Genomic DNA, 20,132 nt, shown 5'->3' with positions numbered 1-20,132 from the left:
CGCCAGCTTGAAGTTCCAACGAGTCGACATGCGGACCAATCACGGGATCCACCAGCTTTCTAATTCTTCTCCACTCGAAAGCAAACCTTGGAAAGATTGATGGTGTTTAATTCACCCCACGAGACATGTCTCTCAAGCTTGATTCTGTTGTAGACCCCTTACGTTCTTGGCTGTGCAGCTGCCTGCCAGTGAAGCCTCCGGCCGAACCACCTGCACCTGCAGACATGGACAACTTCCAAGTCTGGAGCCAGCATACATCCATGGATGCCAATAACGCTTCCTCGATTCTTGTCCATGCCCTTTTCAACCATAGCTTCGAGCTTGGACTCTTGAGTCCAAGAGGGTTACACGCAGCCTTTTCTCCGAGCCTCAATTCTTCCTATCCATGACATGGCTAAGCTTGCCATAACTTCTCGGAATTCGTTGTCTGCCCTCAGACACGGGAGCACGACCCGGGAAATAAATCAAGGACGGGGCCAAAAGAGCCAATTCGTAGTAGCAATAAGAAACAGCTATCTCAAGATAAAGCTAGGGGAAGAAATGATAACTCTTCCCAAACGGTGGGGCCACCAGATAAGCTCCAAATGGAATGCTACGAGGCGACCCGGGACTCCAAGAAATATATTATCGTCGGAGCTCCCCGCATCCACGGAACATACACCCCACCACCATACACACCGTCGCAATGTCTGAACAAACCCCAGTCGGACCAGCAATCAAGCTTCCTATCCTCGACATCTCCAACCCCGACGACTCAGCCGTGGGTAAGACCTTGCTGGAGGCCGCCACCAAGTACGGTTTTCTATATGTGGACAGCAAAGGGACAGACTTTACGGCGGAGGATGTGCAGAGGGCGTTTGAGCTGGTATGCCGGTCGGGATATTGAGATGCATAACCGAGTGTGACTGATGAGTTTGCGTAGTCGAAGGCTTTCTTTGCGTCACCCGCGGAGGACAAGGAGCCCTGTCGGATTCAGTCAAATGTTCGTGGCATCGTATCTCCTCTCCTTGGCCGATCTGGGCCCCGTTAATGGGTATCTAGAACCGTGGCTGGTCTGGAATGCACTCGGAGACATTGGACCCTGAACACCAGCGGGTTCGTATACACTCTTCCTATTCCCGTGTAGTTCGAGATGTACTGACTCTGATATAGACTGGTGATTTCAAAGAGTAAGACCCATCTACAAAGCACTCCATGAGCCTCAAAATAACCTCGAAAACAACACCAGAGCATTCAACTTCGGCGAGTTCGCCTCCGGGAAAGCCCAACAACCCCTCCCCAAAGTCCTATCCCCTCACGAAGACGAAATCGGCCATTTCGCGGACCTCTGCACGAAAACCTGCAGCCGCATCTTGAAGCTCCTCGCTCTCGGTCTGGATGTAAGAACCTCATTCCCCAATCACCGAAAGAACAAAGGAATCTGCCATGAGAAAAGCCGCTAAAGAAGTCGATAGATTCCACCGGAATTCTTCACAGCCCGCCACGACCCCTGCCAGGGCCCAACAGGCTGCACCCTCCGCTACCTATACTACCCCTCCATCTCGGCCCCAGCCACAGCGTCCTACGACCACACCGTAGACGTCCGTGCCGGCGCGCACTCTGATTATGGGAGTATCACGCTCCTCTTCCAGAGACCCGGCCAACCGGGATTAGAGATTCTGACGCCAGACGGGACGTGGGCGCCTGTTCCTGTTGAACCTGAGCGTGGCAATGGGCGTGAGAGCGTGCAGCCGGGGTTCGCGTTCCCACCTATTCTCGTCAATATCGGGGATCTGCTGAGCTACTGGACGGATGGGTTGTTGAAGTCGACTGTTCATAGGGTTGTGTTTCCGCTCTCTGAGCGGACGGGGAAGAGCTCGCAGGACCGGTATAGTATTGTGTTCTTTTGTCATCCGCTTGATAGTACAGAGTTGGTTCCTGTGCCCAGTGAGGTTGTACGGAGGTATCGAGAAGGGAAAGGGGCGGGCTCTGCGGAAGAGAAAGTGGGCTTTGGGGGTGGAGCGGGCAATTTGGAGCCTGGAAAAAGGGCGCTCACAGCGGCGGAGCATCTTGCGCTGCGGTTGAATGCGACGTATGATTTTAGACAGGCAGCGTCTGTTGCGTAGGACCAATTGGTCCACTATCGCAATAACAATCTTACTCGAGCCGGCACCTACTTGCGTTTGGGTGCCAGCCACGTATTTCAGGAGCCAGAGGCTGTATGTGATATGCAGGTGCCAAGTAGATAAATATGTATATGCACATGGGGCCATTCAATGCAATAGACAAAATCTGCCAGTCGACAGGGTACATACATTCATAGAAGCACAAAAAGGGGCCAAGTATTGCCAATGGAGAATATCGAGGACACAAAACCAGCCAAAAAGATGACATCCGGCGAGGGATGATGGAGTCGACAACGGAAATGCTCAATGACACTGACATAGGAAAATCGTTCGACGTTAGAACAACGGTGAATTCGAATCCGGGTACTGGGTAGGACAAGGCCCAAAAAGGCAACAAACAAGGAAAAAGCCATGCGAGACAGATGGCTGAAAATGACGTTGCATGTTCATGACCGCTAGAGGTGATTCGTATGAGTAAGATGCGGGCCGAAGAACCGAGCATGAATGAGACAAAACCATGGCGAAAGGGGCACTCGAGACAGGGCGTTGGCAGGAGACGGCATACAAAAGGTATCTTGCGGATTAAAGAAGAGCCGTAAGGGTTGCCTTAACGACGAGACCTTTCAGGGTACATAGCAGCACGGTAAAATGAGAAAATGGGAGCGATTAATAGATGACGCTATGCAATCCGGTATGCATTATAAAATTGAAAGACTCCATCCGGTCATGGCGTGGTATGGCACCAGTGTCGGTGAAAGACCCACGCGGCTTTCTGGCAATCCTTACTGCAGTACTTAGTGCGACGACAGCGCCGACACTTTGCAAATTGGCGTTGGAATTCTTCCCACTTTCCGCATTTGTAGTTCGCGCATTGTCGGATTCCACCTCTCGATTCGTCTTTGCGACAAAGATTTCGCATCACGACAGCCGCCCAGTACTGCATGTCCTTTGTGTGGTACCGAACCGTGAACCTTTCCACCAAAGGGAAAATGTTGAGATCGTCAGGGAGTAGATACTCGTCTTCTTCTTCCTCAAGTGGTTCGACTGGTGAGGCTCCTTCTTCCAGTGCTTGGAGCTCACGGTCGATCTTGAGCTTCGGCACGAGGTGTGAATGCTGAAAGTAGGAGCGAAGCTCGCAGTACTTGGAAACGTAGGCCAGAAGTTGCAGAGACATCAGGACATCCTCCTCACGCGGCATCGTATTCAGGATATTCTGAGAGGTAGCGTTTGCTCTATCGCGGAGGAAAAGGGAGTAGGGACTAGGCACAAAGGCCGGGGAGTTGGCGTTGTTGGCGGCCTGGGTAGGGGACACCCCCAGTGTTCCACGAGTCTGTGCGTTATCGTTGATCAGACTGCCATCTACAGCGGAGCGATGGGTGATGTTAAAGGTTTCAGCCTCCTGTCCCTCTGAGGTATCGGCAACCGTCAGATCATGGGCGTTAGAAACGCTATCGATCATAGCTTGTCTGTCGCCCTCATCATCCATCTCCATGCGGCTCTGAAAATCAACAATGGTATCTGCGGCCGCACCGTCATCACCCATAGCGGAGTCTTCGCCGTTTGCATCATCGGACTCTCCAGAAGCGGACGGGTGCTGCTGGAGGGTCGGGCGTTGGTGAGGTGCGATGATTGTCTGAGTGCTGCTCCTGGCATGACCGGAGCCATTTGGGGTAGTGGGGGAGTTCGGTTGAGATGCCATTCCATTGAAGATGGCGGGGAGCATGCTGGGAAGTCTCTCAGTGTCACGCACGGGACGTAAACCAAAGCCATCGGCAGAGTTCATTGAAGGAATTGCTGTGGCTAAGGGCTGGATGGTTCTCTGGCGGGGGTTTGCATGAGATCTATGAACGTGTGCCTCTTGACCGAAGGTGCTTCTCTCGGGCGGGGATGTCATCGGTATACGGGGTGAAGACGTGACTTCCGTGACGTTCGAGTCCACGGTGCGAGTATCGTGGTAGAAAGGAGGAATTTCAATGCGGGTAGGAGGGGCCTGACGGCGAGACGAGTGTTGTTCGGTGCTCGATGGATCATGTAATGAACGGCCGGTGGTTTCGCTACCGGCAGAAGGGGCTTTGTGGTTATGGTGGTGGTGTTTGTGCCAGTGACCTTCTGAGTCCGATCGGGCGCGCACTTTGTCGTATACTCTTATATAGTTGTCTAAGATAGTGGCAATAACAGGTACCATATCGGCCTCGACCACTCGTGTTCTGACGGTTTCCGAGCCCCGTACACCGATGTTAACAACACACTGGAAGGCGAGGCTCCATTTCCATATCTCCATCAGGTTGTTACTCCTACCCTCCTTGAGAATGCAGACCAGTCGTTCAATGCCGCCATCGACGGTAAGAATATCGCGGATTCGGGCAGACGACGTTGTTAGATAAGCTAGATGATTGAGAGAATTGATGAGAGGCAGGGTAGATGTGCAGTCGAGAGCCCGACGGTCATAGAGGGTGGTGGTGATGTTGACAGACGCCTTGTTGACATTGGGAATGCTGAAGTTGACCTCCCTCATGATGGACGAAGAGCACTGGTTGATATGCCAACTATGTTGCTGAAGATATACAGCTTTGGATGCAAGTGAAAGGGATGGCGCTTGCCCTGAGTGTTTGCTGCGCTATCAACCCCTAACGTGAGATGCAAAACTCAGCGTGGTGAAGGCGAGGAAGGAGAGGACACAGAATGAACAAAGGGGAGATTGGGAAAATAGAAAACGGTTATATCGAAGGCATGGAGTATCCAGGGGGAGAATGCGATCGCCGGAGGAATCTTGAGCGCTGGTCGACGAGCTTGCGATGGAGAGGTGCTTGTCGAACGCTGGGGGAGGAAGCGTGAAAGGGAGGTCTGTTCGAGCCAAGACCACCAAATCTGTCAGTCTGGTGAGCGGCGAATGAAGGCGGTGGCCGGGGGCGAGCCAGGAAGAAACTGAGAGAACCTTGATGCTTAATGGTTGTGAGAAGAATAATAAGACGGGTGAGGGAAATAGCGCAGAAAGCAAGAGCAAACTCTGATGGCAAATCTCAAGGCAGGCGAGGCCGGAAGAGGCGATGATCCATGACTCTCGTCCTCCTCCCAGGCTCACGCATGAGATGAGGGGGCAAAAAGGAGGCCCGCGAAAGCGGAGTCAGTGTTGGGCCTCAGGCTCCAGTTCTTCTGGAACCCGCCACCACTCCTGAAACTTCGCAGCTGCTCCTCCCTTTCACTGCTCTGGACATTCTTATTGATTTTGCCTACTGTTTCCTGTGAGGGTTTTCTGAATTATCCATTAATTTCTCTGGCGTGGACTTTCATTCAGATTGATTGTCGTGCTTTTGACCAAAGATGCGACACAGACCTCTTTGTCAATGACCGAGCAACCGTCATATCTTCAACGAAATCTCAGCGACAATCTCCCATGAGAAATATTTTGAAACCAACACAATGGGCTTGGCTGCACAGACGTCACCAGGGCTTTCAGAATCCACAGAGTTTCAAGGCTGTTCTATGATTAGAACCCGCCAATCTACTCATAGGCGCGACCCGATCTTAGCCGCCCTCGATATCCATTCTTATGAACCCCATATGTTGAGGAGACGCCAGGATCTAATATGCTGCCAGCCTTGAGGTTTCTATTGGTATTGAGATTTCTCTGACCCAGTAGTTTGTTTGGTGGGGATATCTGAGTGTTTCATGGCTATTCTTCTTTGTGAGTTTCTGGGTATGCTCGAAATAAGTGCCCGTTGAGTGACAGGATAGGCGCTGGACCACCTTGACCTCGAGAGCCTTGTTGAAAGAATTCAGGTTGGGACGAACACGAACTTTGGATCCGAATGAGTGGACCATCCCGATTACTCGCGTTCTTGATCCTAAAGGTCGCCTTCTGACAGCACTATTGCTACTTATTTTGACTGACATCCGGTTATCGCTCCGTAAGACCAGCCCGGTCGAGTCTGCTTGTGCTTTTTACGCGTGAAATAAACTCCTTAGTGGCTGGAGATTGCGCGGTTACCTACGGTGGTTAGTTGATACGTTGGAATGGTCACCTGAGTAGACATTGAGCACTCAATCCTATGCTGAGTGGATGGCAGGGAGTATCTGCAAGAGGCCCCGGGTGTAACATCCAACCATCAAAACTCGTGCGCGACAGCCAGAGAAGCTGAAGGTGCTTCGCTTGACTTGCAATACCAGATTTTTGAAGATTGTTTGATGTAGCCAAGAAGCTTTCCTCATGTTCTCTTAAATCTGGTCGCTTGATGGTGAGCAGAGATATACTGCAGGGTAGATAACCCGCCCACAACCTTTCAGACCAGTCAATGTTGTTTATCAAAAAAAGTCTGAAGGTGATCTGGATACTCGGGCTGTTGAGCCTTGGGTTGGATATATTCGGGTGGCAGCATATTCCCGGCTCGCACACAGTCGCCGGTTTGCAGACTGCGGGCAGTTGCTTGGGAATGAGAGACTGCATTTTCTGTGATTTTGCATGTTAACTGTCCAAATTTCCGAATGATCAATTTCCCTGGGGAGGTGTCCCCACGCAAAGAGGATCGCGCAAACCGTGCCTGACAAACCTGTGGAGTCGCTCGTCGGGCCCACAACCAAGGCTGTCGTCTCTCACGATTTATAATCCAGAGGTGAGCCAGAACGTTACTGCTGCTTTGTTGTTGAAGTTTCCTGTTGTTTGCTTCCGGTAGGAGCAAGGAGGCTTCAATCGAGGACGAGAGGCGCTGCAAGTCACAGGTACTCATCACTTATCTTTGTGATCAAAGAGTCAAAGACTGTTGTCTTCTCTGGAGATGGGCGGGTAATTGATGTGAGGCCGTTTTGAGACCGTCAGCGTCCAAGCTCTCAACTCTTTTTCTCCGAAACCAGAAAGGGCACTCACGCGGTAACAAAGAAGAAAAACCAGCGTCCCGAGAACAGGCTTGACCAAGTGCCCATTCCTCTTCCCTGAAGGTTGGTGTTACCCCTGGTCGGGTGTTTGAAGGCCAGTCGTGCGGCGACCTCTCCTGAAATGATATCAACTTCAACGAATGTGCTGGAGTTGTGAAGATACCTGCCAGACCGAGTAAGCTCGAAAGGCTTCTGCGACCCCAAGGAGATTAATAATTTCAGGTGAGTCTGAATACGACTCCAGAGTCCAGAGGTTTCCCCAATAATGAACTGCATGCCAAACCAGTGAAACTGCGTCTCGTGCTGAGTGACTCGCGGAAGCTTCCCCTCCCCATCTCTGGCCCTGAGATGCACGACACGCGCACTTGAGGTCTCCCTGTTTGGTGGTCCCTTTTTCAACTGAACCGTTGGATCGGTCCCCTTGTCGTTTCATTATTTCCAGTCTGGCTGCCCACAATGCGATGATCATTTAGAGGAATCGTTGTCTTGAGCATCGTGCCATCGTTGTTCCTGTGCCTGCGCCTTCAATTGCGCCCAAGACTCAGGGATTAAAATTATGATTCAGGTCCGCCGTGTAGCCTTGCCTAGGATATCAGAGACAATTTATTTCCGGAGATACACTTGCAGCAGCCCCAAGAGTATTCTTATTTGAGGTATTCTTCTTGTCCTTCTTAGTGGACGGAGAAACTCCCTACTTGGACACAGCTTTCTGGACCGTGACGGCTCTCCCTCGTCGAGGTCCTATTTGCTGTCATCTTCGCCCTGAACCCTTCAAATTGTTTCTCCCATCTTATTCGGGCTGTCCCCTGATTTCTGTGTTTTAATCCTTTTTTGCTTCTTGCCTCTGAAGACTATCTCCCTCTTTCCCCTTCGAGGAGGCTTCTACTCCAGTGCACTGGGTCAAAACCTTGATCCGTTTCGCTCGGTCGCTTGAGCGCTTCTGCCGTAGCTCACCTCGCTCCACATCCAATCGGTCGTCAACCACCGACCCCCCTCACTCCTCCGTCCGTTACCCTTGGAACTCTCCTCTCCCCTTCCCTCTTACTCTCACAACCAACGACCACGACTCCAACGTCGCCCTTCTCCCTCCCTCTCCGTCTCCTCCCCGGCCCCCTGCATCTCACGACGCGCTTCCACGCGGTCAATTCCATCTCCCACGTCCACTGACGTTCTCCAATTGCCGCCTCCCGTCTTCCAGGGGTCCGACGAGTTAACATGGCAGCCGATATGAGCGGCGAGCAGATCCAGGCCAAAATTACTGCAGCCAGGCGCGAGGCTGAAGGCCTCAAGGATAAAATCAGACGCCGAAAGGATGATCTCGCTGACACAACCCGTACGATTTCCCCTATCCTCCTCCCCAATGCTTGCCGCTCCCGTGGATTTTACGAGCTCCGTCCTTCTCCGCTATCGCATTAACTGTTCCACTGACTCTGGAGAGTTGCTGACGGTTGCATATTGAACAGTGCACGAAGTTGCGCAAAACCAGACCGACCCTTTGCCTCGTATTGGCATGAAACCCCGGCGAACTCTCAAGGGTCACTTGGCGAAGATTTACGCCATGCATTGGTCGACCGATCGTCGCCATCTCGTCTCTGCCTCTCAAGATGGAAAGCTGATTATCTGGGATGCTTATACCACGAACAAGGTTCACGCCATTCCGCTGAGATCCTCATGGGTCATGACCTGCGCCTATGCCCCTAGCGGAAACTATGTGGCTTGCGGTGGCTTGGATAACATCTGCTCCATCTACAATCTTTCTTCTAGGGAGGGCCCAACCCGTGTCGCGCGCGAGCTTTCCGGACACTCCGGCTACCTCTCTTGCTGTCGATTTATCAATGATCGTCGAATCATCACCTCTTCCGGCGACATGACCTGTATGCTATGGGATATTGAATCGGGGTCTAAGGTCACCGAGTTTGCGGATCACCTCGGCGACGTCATGTCCATTAGCATCAACCCAACTAACCAGAACATCTTCGTCTCGGGAGCTTGCGATGCTTTCGCTAAGCTTTGGGATATTCGTACTGGCAAGGCTGTTCAGACTTTTGCTGGCCACGAGTCCGATATCAACGCCATCCAATTCTTCCCAGATGGAAATGCCTTTGGGACGGGTTCTGATGACGGCTCTTGCCGTCTTTTCGATATTCGTGCGGACAGATCACTCAACATCTATCAGGTAAGACTCCGGTAGTATGCGCTTTCATGCGTGCCTCTTTAAATGAGCCAGACTAACAATGTCACTATTCAGAGCGATCAAATATTGTGTGGTATCACATCCGTTGCTTTCTCAGTTTCTGGACGACTGCTCTTTGCGGGATACGATGACTACGAATGCAAGGTATGTTGGGCACTTCTTCAGACGGTTGAGAGTGCTCGTAAGGATGGGCAGCTGATTGTGTATGATAGGTCTGGGACGTTCTCCGAGGAGACAAGGTTGGATCTTTAAGTGGCCACTTGAACCGTGTCAGCTGTCTTGGGGTCAGCAACGATGGTATCAGTCTCTGCACCGGGTCTTGGGACTCATTGGTAAGTAGTGTAACTTGTTCGAATCACGACCGAGGGAAACAGCTTACTGATTTGGTATCCGCGATAATAGCTCAAGGTCTGGGCCTGGTAAACGGCCAAAAAATATAAATTACAACGACCAAGATACCCAGTCTCAGTCATCAGCGACGCCCTCGTTCTAAAGTTATCACCGTCTTTCAATAGGCCGAATGTCCGCATTGTACGATACTTATGTTTGTCGCGAAACAGTTCTCTCGCCTTTTTCCTCATACTTCAACTGGCGTGGGTGCAGCCTGGGTCACCGTGAACCAGAAGAGGCGGTTGATTGGGAGGGAGTGTAATTCGACATCCCACCCGAGAAATATCGCGCAAAGCCTGTGGATTCAAGAAAAAAGAAAAATGCAATTTTAAGCTGTGGTTTGTACTAATGTTGTCTTCCAAGGATTGTTGCAAAAGGCTCCGGCTCGTTGTCTGGAGTGACGCGGATTCCCCGAGGTTCATACGCCTGTACTTCGGGGACCATCAGACTCTTCTGTTTCCCTTTGTTCGACTCCGATGATCTTTTTTCCCCTTTTATCGACATTCCTACCCTTCGCTATATCTACGGTTGGATTGCTTGTTTCGCCACCTTTTTTTGTGCAGTCATCCTGCGTGTACTTTGGAAGGGGCCGGCGAGGGAGGAACGATTTCAAATTCCGGATAGGCCATGACGTTTTTCCTCGTGCGCATTTTGATTTCTTACCTTCGAATAATCAACTTACACTGGAGAGTGTTGAGTATATGACCGCGTGTTTTGAAGCGAGCTTTTCCTTGATATATTTGAGCTTGCTGCATGTGCGCAGTCGAGTTGCCGTCCTTGTTCCACTGTATTTGGAATTGCAAATCCATGTAGTAGAGACCTGATGAATTGATTCGCGGGGAGACTTAGACACGACGCGAGTTCAAGGAGTTGCGGTCAAGAATGAAAGAAGAGCATCATCATCTCTCGTTCTGATGCGGCGGGGAGTCTCCAGAAGACGAGATCATCAAGATGGACACGCCGGAAGTGGAAATGGCAGAAGATGAAACAGCCTGAGGGCGAGCCAGGCCACGACACGGATTTCCACGTGGGCCATGTGTCTGTCACCTTATTTTCTCCCAAAGAATGAGGGCTTGATCAAGGGAAACAAAGAAGAGCGCGGGATTCTTCGCTCCTCCTCGTCTTCTCCTGCGCCATGATTGCCGTGGCTGAGACGACGCCCTCACCCCACTTTGAGTTGGGTGCTTTTTGGGAGATCATCATCCCATGGACCACGGGCTCACTCTTCTTCTTCTGGTCCTTGACTCCTTGGCCGTTTTCACTGATCATCGTCCTGACCGTCTTGAGGGGTTGCTTTGTTTCATCTGCCGCCACTCCACTCCCTCTTTGGCTCAGTTCTCTCTCGCCAACGACCTCCTCAGACGACGACGAAACATAATAATATACTCTGTTTTGCTTTTCTTGCCTCGAGACCCAATTTCTAAAAAAGGGAGCTGTCAGGCTTTGCATGTAACCGACCTCCTCCTCCCGTGTTCCCATCATGTCCTCCGCCCAAGACGAATTCAATCGCCTCGTCAGCAATAACCGCGAGAGAGACTCCGTCCACCCTGAAGACGGGGACAATCACTCCAACGGCGATTCCTCCATTCACGAAACGGACCTCGACCCCGCCCACAACACCACCCCGACCATGGCCTCCCGCACTTCTACCTACACAATTCCCAACACACGATTCAACGCCAATACAGGTCCCAAGGGCGTCATTGCCGACGCTCAAGCATTTGAGCGTGCCCGGAAAAGCACCTTTCGCAAGTCATTTGTCTCCGGCTCTGCAGGCTACTCCTCCCAGTCCGGTAGCACTGATGCCGCGGCGCTCCTCCATAACTCGCCACCGCCTGATCGCACGAGTGATCTTGATGACGCAGACGAGGACAAGTTCATGCAACAATGGCGCCAATCGCGTATGCAGGAGTTGCAGACCCAGAAGGCACGGCGGCCGAGCCCCTGGCGGAAATATTATGGAAGTGTCGACACGGTCGATGCGGTAGGGTATCTGGATGCAATTGAGAAGGTCCCGTCGGATCAGGTCGTGGTGGTTTGTCTATATGATCCCGAAGTAAGTTTTAACCCGTGAAAATGGTAGTTGTGGGCGAGAGAGGAAATGCTGCTGCGGTATACAACCCTTGCGATCAAGACATAGCTCACAAACCCCAAGTCCAGCACTAGCTCCCTGGTCGAAGACTGCCTGAAAACAATCGCTTCACGCCAACCGTCCATCCGCTTCGTCAAGCTTCACTATGAGATCGCGGAAATGGACCATATTGAACCTCCCGCGCTACTGGCTTACCGGGACGGTGACGTCTTCGCAACGCTTGTCGACATCCCTCATCAGATACCGAAAGGCCGAAGCTGCAGCGCTGATAGCCTGGAGGATCTACTCAAGTCGTACGCTTTTTCTTTTCATTTTCCTTTTACCCCTTTCCCCCATTTTCTTTGTCTCGTGTTTTTGCTTTTTTCGAGCCATGCCGCCGTTGTGGCCCCCACTGCTCCTCTCAATACTTCGCAAGAACTCAGCGGAACTGGACACTGTGCTAACCTTCTCTTTTGTTCCAGACACCGAGTGCTGTAGTTTCGTCTACGCTCTTTCCGGAGCATCGATCGTATTATTCGTTGACGGGATAGAGTGAAAGTCTGATACAATGGAAGGCTGCATTCGAGCCCTTCCAAGGTCCTGCGTCCCCAACACGATACGAACCCAAGAAAAGTGTATACATACGGAAATCTCCCAGATCTGCCTAAACATGTTCTCCTATCTTGCCTTTCGCAAAAGGCGTTGGTCAAATATCTCGTTGCATCTTGTCATACCTTCTTCTCTCTTTTCGTCTCTTTTTTGGTGTTGGTGTTGGTGTTCAGGTTTGGCGGAGACAAGCACATCCAAACTACTGCCTGAGATATCCGTGACGCTTTCTTTTCCAGTTCAATTCAGTTCAGCTTCATTTCGTTCACCGGTGCCACAGTACCCTCTTACTTGAAGTCCGGCCAGTTTATTGTCGTTTCTGGCCCTGCACATGTCGGTATATATCGTGCTTTTCTCTCTGTATATTACTAGGTTGGATTACTATACTTGCTAGATTCGAGCATTGTCACCCATACATATTTCGTTCCTCTTCTAAAGGCATAGCTTGCAGTACGTGTAGTATGTCGTGCGTTTATGGAGAAAGACTGGCACAAGGATAGTACTATGAGTATGAGGCGCCCATTATCCGTATCGGTAAAACTTCTTTTCAATTCATCCTAGGGCGAAGGAGAAATGGAATAATAAAAAAAACAAGTGAACCGCCAAAGTAGTCACCTCCGGTATCGTATCAAGCGCCTTTCCTTCCAATTCCGTATTTCAAATAATGGTCCAGGAGCGAGGAGAAAGCAGTGGATGGATGAGTGGGATACAAAAAAAAAAAATAAAAAAAATAAACCGCCATACTGGGAAAGAGCGAAGGAAACGTGTCCTTCGTGAGAGACTTCTTCCCTGACGGGGCTATCTAAAACCATGAAAAACAGCTCTCCGTCCCCTTAGATTCGATTTAGGAAATAATAGTAGCGCAGGCAATTGTTGTAGCAAGTAAGATTGGGCGACTCGACGTATGGTAGGAAACCCTCATAAACAACAAAAAATGGAAGATGCAAAATAGGATAAATTTGGTACGTGAACATGAGAATATTGGATAGAGGAAGAAAACGAACATAATGGATCACAAGGCACCTTTCTCCTGTGTGAAATCCCAGAGCATTTTGATTAAGGAATCTGGTAGGGTATAGAGGTCGACGTGGAATTCTCCCTCTGTGCAGGTGGTTAGCGGAGGGTCTCTTTGGACTTCTCTGGCTGGACTTACGCTCGATGTCGTTTTTGGTATAGGAGTCGGGGGCCTTGTTGTCGTGTACCATCTGCACTACTTGGAGGAGGTCGTCTTCACCTAGTCGTTGGAGACCGTCGGCTAGCTTGTCCATGTCGACCTGCATAGTAGAATTGTCAATCAACTCTGCGGGCTCTCACAGAAAGGCAGTGGCTTACGCTCTTATCCGTTCGCTTCTTCTTCTTGGATCCCTCGTCTGCTCCCGCGGAACGCTTCGACTTCACCCCGTTTTCATCGCCCGGGACCGGGCCTGAGTCGCGTAGCGCCGCCAACAGGGCAGGCTTGGGGTTCTTGAATGTCTGTAGACTGATGTCAACACACTTTCACGCGCGAACAGAGCTTCGAGGGAGCCGAAAACCTACAATGGTGTGCTTAGACTCGTAGCGCGCCTGCGAAAAGTTGAGATCATGTGCAATGGTATGCTCCTTGTCTCCCGCAGAGAGGCCAATCTGCATGTCAAATTCACCCCATCCTTCCTCCTGGATTCTGAACGGGGGCTTCTTGAAAGCTGTGGTGCTCGGGTTAGCTAAACTATACCCAGTAGTTGTCGCGCTCGCCACCTCACGATCTCGTCCCATGGCACGGGCCAAAAGAGAGCAGAATGAAGGTTAGTCGAGGAAACGGAGAAACGAGAAACAACAGACCTTGGACTGCTCGATCTCCAAAGCTGGGATGTAAAGTATAGGTCACCTTGTCAAAAAGGGTTGCCGGTATCTGTTCTCCATGCTCGTTGACCAGGTACACCTCAATGGACCACGACCGGAGTGGAAACCCTTCGACGCCGGAATCTTTATTTCTGTAAACACACAAGACGTAATCAATCAGCAAGACGTCCAATGTCATCCTTAGTACGCGCTAGACTGCAATGCAATATCCCACATGTCGATGTGCGCGGTGGTGGAGGGCATCGGCGCACATAGCACCTGCTGCCAAGCGACACTGTACAAACAGAATGACCGGAAAGAGCGGGAGGGAAGTGATGGTAAGGAATAAGTGGTTCGTGAACCCAGGCTTTGTCGATACGATGTGAGGGAGGATCGAGATGGGATAAAACGCACATGACATGTTGCTCCGTGACGAGCTTGATACTCCGTTTGACCTGTCATGACCCACGCGCGTTTGTTAGTGGACTGCGAAACCGGAAATGTGAGGGCTCACGCCAGGGCTTCCGCGTCTAGCGGCCATGTAGCGGCGTTGACTTAATGGGGAACTGAGGAGAACACTCACGTCGGGCATGCTGTTGGTAGACTCGGTGCTACGCGCACTGGCGATGTGACGGGAAGAGAGGAAGCGGGTTCTCTTTCGCAGGCTGGCCTCTGGAAAATCCCTTAGCGAGGGTACAGCTTGCCTGGGCTAGGTATCGCAGGCGGAGTGAAAAGCCAGCGAACGAGCGTGCGCAGAATTCCGTAGAGGCAGGGTGGGAGCAAGAATGACAATTAGCACTAATCGGAGAGTTGAGAGGGCTGGTAAAATTCAATATGAATGATTGCGGAGGAGAAGCGAGGAGTCGTCGTGGGCGCGTGAGGGGAGGGCTGGGAGAATGAGAAATGGACGACCAGAAACATCCAAAGGTTTGAGGCCGTTCGAGTGGGGGAATCGAAAGCTTGGATCCAACGCCAGCGGAACAGCTCCTGCAACCACGACTCGGGAGGAGCGCCTTCTCAGCCTTCTTCTCCGTCTATTCACTTCCAGGACGAATTCTGTGTTCCCCGAGTCCATTTGCTCAGCTTCATGATTCGAGCCTCCCCCTCCTTGTTCCCAAGAATCCGGCAACAGCACCTCCTTGCTCCAGGAAGAGCTTCAATACCAGGAGGAAATACGACACAAATATAAGCATGCACAAAATTTTCATTTGTATATTCGATGGGTGGGGGTGTCTATCTACTGCCAATTGGCTAGATGCGACCAAGCTCAACAGGTCGTAAAGATGGGAGTTGACAGTCGTGTCAAGGAACATCAAGCCAAGGTGATGCCAATACTGGCTCATTGGGGGAAACTGTAAGCAGAATATCTGTTCTGCTTTCTCATTCGACGCACAAGGGTGTAGGGGAAGCGGAGGATGAGGGTGTTGATGGGGGGAATCGTGTCGTGGAAGTGAAAGGGACAAAGTGAACCAACGAGGAATTCTCCGACCTCGCTGTGAAGAAAGGGTAGTGGAAATATGGGTCCAGATTATTCCTCCTCATAACCGAGAACCTTAATTAACCTCGAGAGCGAGGGTGATTTACTGCTGAAGAAGCTTCTCGTTCTCCTCCCTGGCCTTCTCGAAAGCTTCTTTGAAGAGGTTGGCGTCTAGTAGTATCAAATTAGTAAAATGGCGGTCGAAGGTAGATTGGAGTTCACATACTCTCACTGTTGGCAAACCGGATTGCCAGGGTCGAAGCCTCAGGTTCACCCTCACTGACATCTGCAGCAGCGTTCCAGACCCAGCTCCGGTCACTGCCAACGTTGGGGCTCAACTTCATGTCGGGAACAACTAGAATCCCCATCAGCGTTTCCTATTACTCGAAACAGCCTTCACTACGAAGACGAGGACACTTACTGTAATGGTTGGCGCAGACCTTGAGGGTCTTGTCTCTGCGCATCACTAGACGGGTCTTGCCGTTCTCCTTGTGCTTCAACAGTCTAACATCACCAGTGCCACGTTCCTTCCACTCCTTGCTCTCACGGTCGAATCGGAAGAGCTTGGCGCGCATTTTGAACACTTGCTCCTCGAGTTCTTCGTTGGTCTTGGTCTCTACCTTCTCCGTCAAGCGGATGACGGGCTCAAAATGAACGTCGGGGGACTCTGGGGCCTCATCCTGTGAGTAAGTTCGAGAGATGTTAGTTACAGCTTAAAAGTGATTCACGTCTTGAGGGTCGCCCCTGAGAGCACGCGACTCAAAGGAGTCGTAAGCCAAAAAAAGAGTATAAAAAAACGCTCGGTTTGCGAACTAAGAACGTTTGGATGAAAACTAACTTCGTCTTCGGCCATCTTGGCCTTCGAAGAACCAGAGGGCTCATCTACCTCCTCTTCGTCCTCCTTCTTCTCCTTCTTGGGGCCACCACCGAACATGGAAAAAACGCTATCGGAAGTTTTGGTAGCCGCATCCTTCGCTGTTTCAGCAGCAGGTTCAGCCGTAGCCTTAATTTCCTCTGTCTTTGATGTTTCAGTGGTGGTTGCAGTCTCTTCAGGTTTCGTTGTCTCCTCAGGAGCGCTGGTGGTGGGGTCAGGCTTAGTCTCAGTGACGTCGGACATATTGACGGTGTGCTTGAAGTTCTGCGTAATTTGATAAGCTGGGAGCGGTACGAACATGAGAATATGACAGCTATTACCTGGAGATGGACTTATGAAGAGAGGACTCTATGGGATGGATATCACTTAGGAGAGGAGAAAGCGAGGAGGGGGAAAAATATGGCGGGTTGTTTTTGATCACGAAGTGGGTAGGTTCGTCGCCTGAGGCCGCACGCACTAGTGCCACCAAGTCCTCCACTTGCTCTGTCTTAATCTCTGCCTGAATTGCTTTTCTACATAGACATACGTTACTCTGAACTAGCATTAAGGATATGAGAAGAATTGTCTCGTTATTCGTTGTTACATAAGCCAGCAACTCCTGCACAAAACGCCGTGCATCCTTCCTTGTGAAAACATTGGTATAAAGCCAAGCCAGCCAAACTTGCAATGAAAGAAAAATGAACTGAGGGAGGATCGAGATGGGGGAAAGAAGTCGGCCAGCAAAGACGACATGTTAGTGAAAAAGAGAGGCGCATGGTGTCTGGATCCAAGTGCGGGATTGGGTAGGTTTGCTGATGGCGCCATCCAAACATCTACGGTCCCTATGAGTTATTCCCTCTCATCAAGCGTCTTGCTCTTTTATGAGCTGTGTCGAGGGTCTTAGATTTCCTCGCATTCCGGACATGTTCCATCATTGCCGCAGGGCTAAGTCGCCGTGCACCGGCGTTTATCTTGCTCCATGTGCCCTTCATCGCATTTCTCGTGTCATCGTTTATCTTTCTGGTCTGGTATTGGAGCACAGAGGCTGCTGATAAGAAGGGCTGCACGGCAGTGCGTCTGAAGATCTCAGAGAGCTGCTTCGAGCTTGTGAGGACAGCTTCTCCCGCCCCAAAGGAAAGTTGGAGCGAGTTTCGCCGGAGGAGATCTGTTTCCTGTCGAAGGAGATGTGCCCGTTTGACTACGTCTCCCATAATAATTTGGAGATCAGTACATATCCGGCCATACGCTTCCGACAACCCTGTCTGTGCGGTACCGAGGTCGCGAACTAGATGGGTAGTGATCGCTTGCGCAGCACGTTTCCAACTCGCAATTTTTAGCCATGGTATACCCAAATCTACCGACACTGTTTGTTCAAGCGGAGGTTTAGAACCAGTAGTTATTGTAACGTTGATCAAACCATAAGCCTCTGCTCGGTCTAGTTTGAGGGAGTATAGTCCTTCAAAGAGTCTGGAAAGTTCATAATGGAGTGGTTGGCCATGTCGGCTGACTTGGACACCAAATTTTGCCTGTTTCCGTGCAGTTACAGCTCTTTTTGGCGGTTTGATGACAAGATGACAATCACCGATGACTTGGATCTCAAAAGTTTCAGACGACTTTGACGCTTCGAGATTCGACAGTGCCCCGCCCATCAGATTACCAAGTTGAGAAAGGCTGTTGGGCTGGTGCTCCAGAGCTTGAACGTCACTAGCCGTTGATGGTAATGCTGATAAGGAGGTGTGTTTCATGTCTGCCGCCGAAGGGACGTTGGTAGTAGACACGCTAGGAACTGGGGATATCTGGTTGGAAACCACTGACCGGGCAAGGAAGTTTGAAACGAAGATCACGGTGGCCTTCAAGGCTAGATGTCCGACAGTGAGAGATGTCGCGGATAAGATGGCAATTATGATGAGACGTAGCACAAAGGCTAGCTCGGTATCGTTCTTCAGATACGGGAGGGGAAGGGCTTTTTTCGTATAGTCCTTGACACTTGAGAAAGGCCTCTTTTGGTGTGCATCTTGAGGCCCCACGGTGGATTTGAAGTTTTCTCTGGGGTACATCATTGTTAACGAGGCCAGATTCCTATTGAGTTGGCCTGGAGTGATGCTCTCAAAGGTTTTCAGATCGATGGGATAACGTTTCAAGACCGCGGTTTTGCCAGTGGACAAGTGGCGAGATTCCAGACACATATGGAGAGTATGATGATTCACAGTGATTGACTCTCGTGACATTTTCCAGAGAGGCTTCTCGGAGATGATCATTACTGGTACGTCATGCCGTTCCATGAAGTTACGAGCCCACCTCTGCGTAGTCATAGCTTCCGGAGTATCCAGCATGGACAGGAAGATAATGGCTACATCTGGAAGTTCCCATTCGGTCGATGACGAGATGCCATATTCAGTCCTCGTCCAGATGGACGCGCATGCTGGCCGATTCTTCAACTTCAAGTTTATCGTTCTTGGCCTGTCGATGTGAAATTCTGAGGTGGCCTCGAGGCATTCATCCACGATTAGCTGAAAATGAATCGGGAGAAGCTCTGCAAAATTAGGCACGGCGCCTGCGCCGAACGAGGTGGGGACCACATGATATCTTGAAGATTCCGTTGAACTGCTTTCAAAACCACCAGATGTACTTGATACCAGAACGTCACCGAGCTTATCGAGTATGATGCCGCGGAATTCGGAGCTTCCGATATATATCACGCGGAATGGCTTATCAGTGTCTATACTTCTCTTTGTCATCGTCTGTTGGAGAGTAGCCATAATGGTCGAGTCTTCAAGATAGGAAGAGAAATTGTCTCCCAGTTCAGCAATCTCAGAACCATCTATCAAACGAATCGTGTGCTTCAACTGTACCCTTTCAACTTCGGGCCAGTTGTCGGGTTCAGTGAATTCGATAGATTCTGGGCATTGGCGAAAGACCGTTTGGGCGGTGAGGTTACTGTCGTCCATGGAGCATCCCATCTGAGGGGACATGGGTCGTATGCCTCGGACCCCGGAGATATCGCTACTAGAGCCGTAGTCTTCATTGTCGAGACCCTCATCGTGGTTTCCCTCCATGTCGTCGTTGCTGCTATACTGTTCATCGAGACTTGCCACGTCATCTGGACCGTTAGTGTCGATTAAAGACCCAACATCGGTCGGTTCAGAAGGGGCGTCGTCTTCGGAGTGCACATCAGATGCACTTAGTGTTGCCCAACTATCACTTAAAGACCGTCGTACATGGTTGATTGGGGGAGTTGACGTCATACTGATCGGTCGTGAGCGGGATAACCACTCCTCTACTGAGGCACTCAACGGGGGAAGAGTCGGATACTGTAGATGTGATATGCTTGAGGCAATACGGGGGCGCCTGGGGCGAGGCTCTGAAGAGTCAGCCATACCGCAGAGGAGTAAATGCCATGGAACGGAGGATCAGGATAAAGCGGGTCAAATGTGGAGCGGGAGCTTCGGGTCGAGCGCGAAACACGGCAGGCGACTACTCAGCTTGGGATGAAGACTGAAAGAACACTGAGAAAAAAAAAAAAAGACCAGCAGGAAGATACGTTTCCACTTTCTGAAGGGAAGGAGATGGAGGTCTTTTGTCAGTGACCTTCTCTGGACAAGCCCAGCCTAATAGGCAGATGCCCGATGACAGCCTAGTCGGCGTTGTTGGATGTGGGGGAGGGCAGGTTCAGTCCAGGCGGAAGAGCAGTCCGGAGTCAGGTGCTGAGAACCTCAAAATGGAAAGAGTGACTTGCCTCCAGCTCCAAC

At 50.9% G+C, this 20,132-nt stretch overlaps 8 protein-coding genes across 8 annotated transcripts; 4 read left to right on the top strand and 4 right to left on the bottom strand.

The window, feature by feature from the left end:
- The first annotated feature begins 615 nt into the window (after positions 1–615).
- On the top strand, positions 616–2,196 carry BJX67DRAFT_360686 (putative oxidoreductase, 2OG-Fe(II) oxygenase family). The gene is made up of 6 exons (XM_071029796.1): positions 616–865; positions 923–982; positions 1,042–1,095; positions 1,153–1,169; positions 1,229–1,379; positions 1,455–2,196. Exons 1-6 carry the CDS (start codon positions 686–688, stop codon positions 2,103–2,105), a joined length of 1,113 nt encoding a protein of 370 aa, XP_070883700.1. The 5' UTR covers positions 616–685; the 3' UTR covers positions 2,106–2,196.
- samB (MYND-type zinc finger protein MUB1) lies at positions 2,197–5,162 on the bottom strand. The gene has a single exon (XM_071029795.1). The coding sequence runs from the start codon at positions 4,618–4,620 to the stop codon at positions 2,830–2,832; it is 1,791 nt and encodes a 596-aa protein (XP_070883699.1). The 5' UTR covers positions 4,621–5,162; the 3' UTR covers positions 2,197–2,829.
- Positions 5,163–7,541: 2,379 nt separating this feature from the next.
- BJX67DRAFT_202658 (WD40 repeat domain-containing protein) lies at positions 7,542–9,813 on the top strand. Its single transcript, XM_071025480.1, has 5 exons — positions 7,542–8,307; positions 8,438–9,150; positions 9,223–9,312; positions 9,381–9,500; positions 9,571–9,813. Exons 1-5 carry the CDS (start codon positions 8,190–8,192, stop codon positions 9,589–9,591), a joined length of 1,062 nt encoding a protein of 353 aa, XP_070883698.1. The 5' UTR covers positions 7,542–8,189; the 3' UTR covers positions 9,592–9,813.
- Positions 9,814–10,710: 897 nt separating this feature from the next.
- Positions 10,711–12,365, top strand: BJX67DRAFT_202756 (phosducin family protein). Its single transcript, XM_071025482.1, has 3 exons — positions 10,711–11,614; positions 11,714–11,940; positions 12,112–12,365. The coding sequence occupies exons 1-3, from the start codon at positions 11,039–11,041 to the stop codon at positions 12,125–12,127; spliced, it is 819 nt and encodes a 272-aa protein (XP_070883697.1). The 5' UTR covers positions 10,711–11,038; the 3' UTR covers positions 12,128–12,365.
- On the top strand, positions 11,955–12,566 carry BJX67DRAFT_202880 (uncharacterized protein). The gene has a single exon (XM_071025483.1). It carries the CDS (start codon positions 12,198–12,200, stop codon positions 12,528–12,530), a length of 333 nt encoding a protein of 110 aa, XP_070883696.1. The 5' UTR covers positions 11,955–12,197; the 3' UTR covers positions 12,531–12,566.
- A 198-nt stretch (positions 12,567–12,764) lies between these two features.
- On the bottom strand, positions 12,765–15,235 carry BJX67DRAFT_360674 (putative transcription initiation factor subunit (TAF30)). Its single transcript, XM_071029794.1, has 7 exons — positions 14,637–15,235; positions 14,468–14,508; positions 14,054–14,205; positions 13,772–13,917; positions 13,568–13,708; positions 13,389–13,509; positions 12,765–13,336 (listed from the first exon to the last, which is right to left on the bottom strand). Exons 1-7 carry the CDS (start codon positions 14,643–14,645, stop codon positions 13,248–13,250), a joined length of 699 nt encoding a protein of 232 aa, XP_070883695.1. The 5' UTR covers positions 14,646–15,235; the 3' UTR covers positions 12,765–13,247.
- Positions 15,236–15,237: 2 nt separating this feature from the next.
- Positions 15,238–16,775, bottom strand: BJX67DRAFT_360670 (Ran GTPase-binding protein YRB1). Its single transcript, XM_071029793.1, has 5 exons — positions 16,725–16,775; positions 16,369–16,668; positions 15,952–16,210; positions 15,757–15,885; positions 15,238–15,701 (listed from the first exon to the last, which is right to left on the bottom strand). Exons 2-5 carry the CDS (start codon positions 16,645–16,647, stop codon positions 15,634–15,636), a joined length of 735 nt encoding a protein of 244 aa, XP_070883694.1. The 5' UTR covers positions 16,648–16,668; positions 16,725–16,775; the 3' UTR covers positions 15,238–15,633.
- Positions 16,776–16,923: 148 nt separating this feature from the next.
- Positions 16,924–19,888, bottom strand: BJX67DRAFT_202276 (uncharacterized protein). Its single transcript, XM_071025477.1, has one exon. The coding sequence runs from the start codon at positions 19,758–19,760 to the stop codon at positions 17,226–17,228; it is 2,535 nt and encodes an 844-aa protein (XP_070883693.1). The 5' UTR covers positions 19,761–19,888; the 3' UTR covers positions 16,924–17,225.
- Positions 19,889–20,132: the final 244 nt, after the last annotated feature.

The sequence above is a fragment of the Aspergillus lucknowensis genome, assembly GCF_044049455.1.
Source record: "Aspergillus lucknowensis strain CBS 449.75 chromosome Unknown BJX67scaffold_38, whole genome shotgun sequence".
In the NCBI taxonomy this organism is placed as follows: domain Eukaryota; kingdom Fungi; phylum Ascomycota; class Eurotiomycetes; order Eurotiales; family Aspergillaceae; genus Aspergillus; species Aspergillus lucknowensis.
This window is presented reverse-complemented; position numbering and strand designations above follow the sequence as displayed.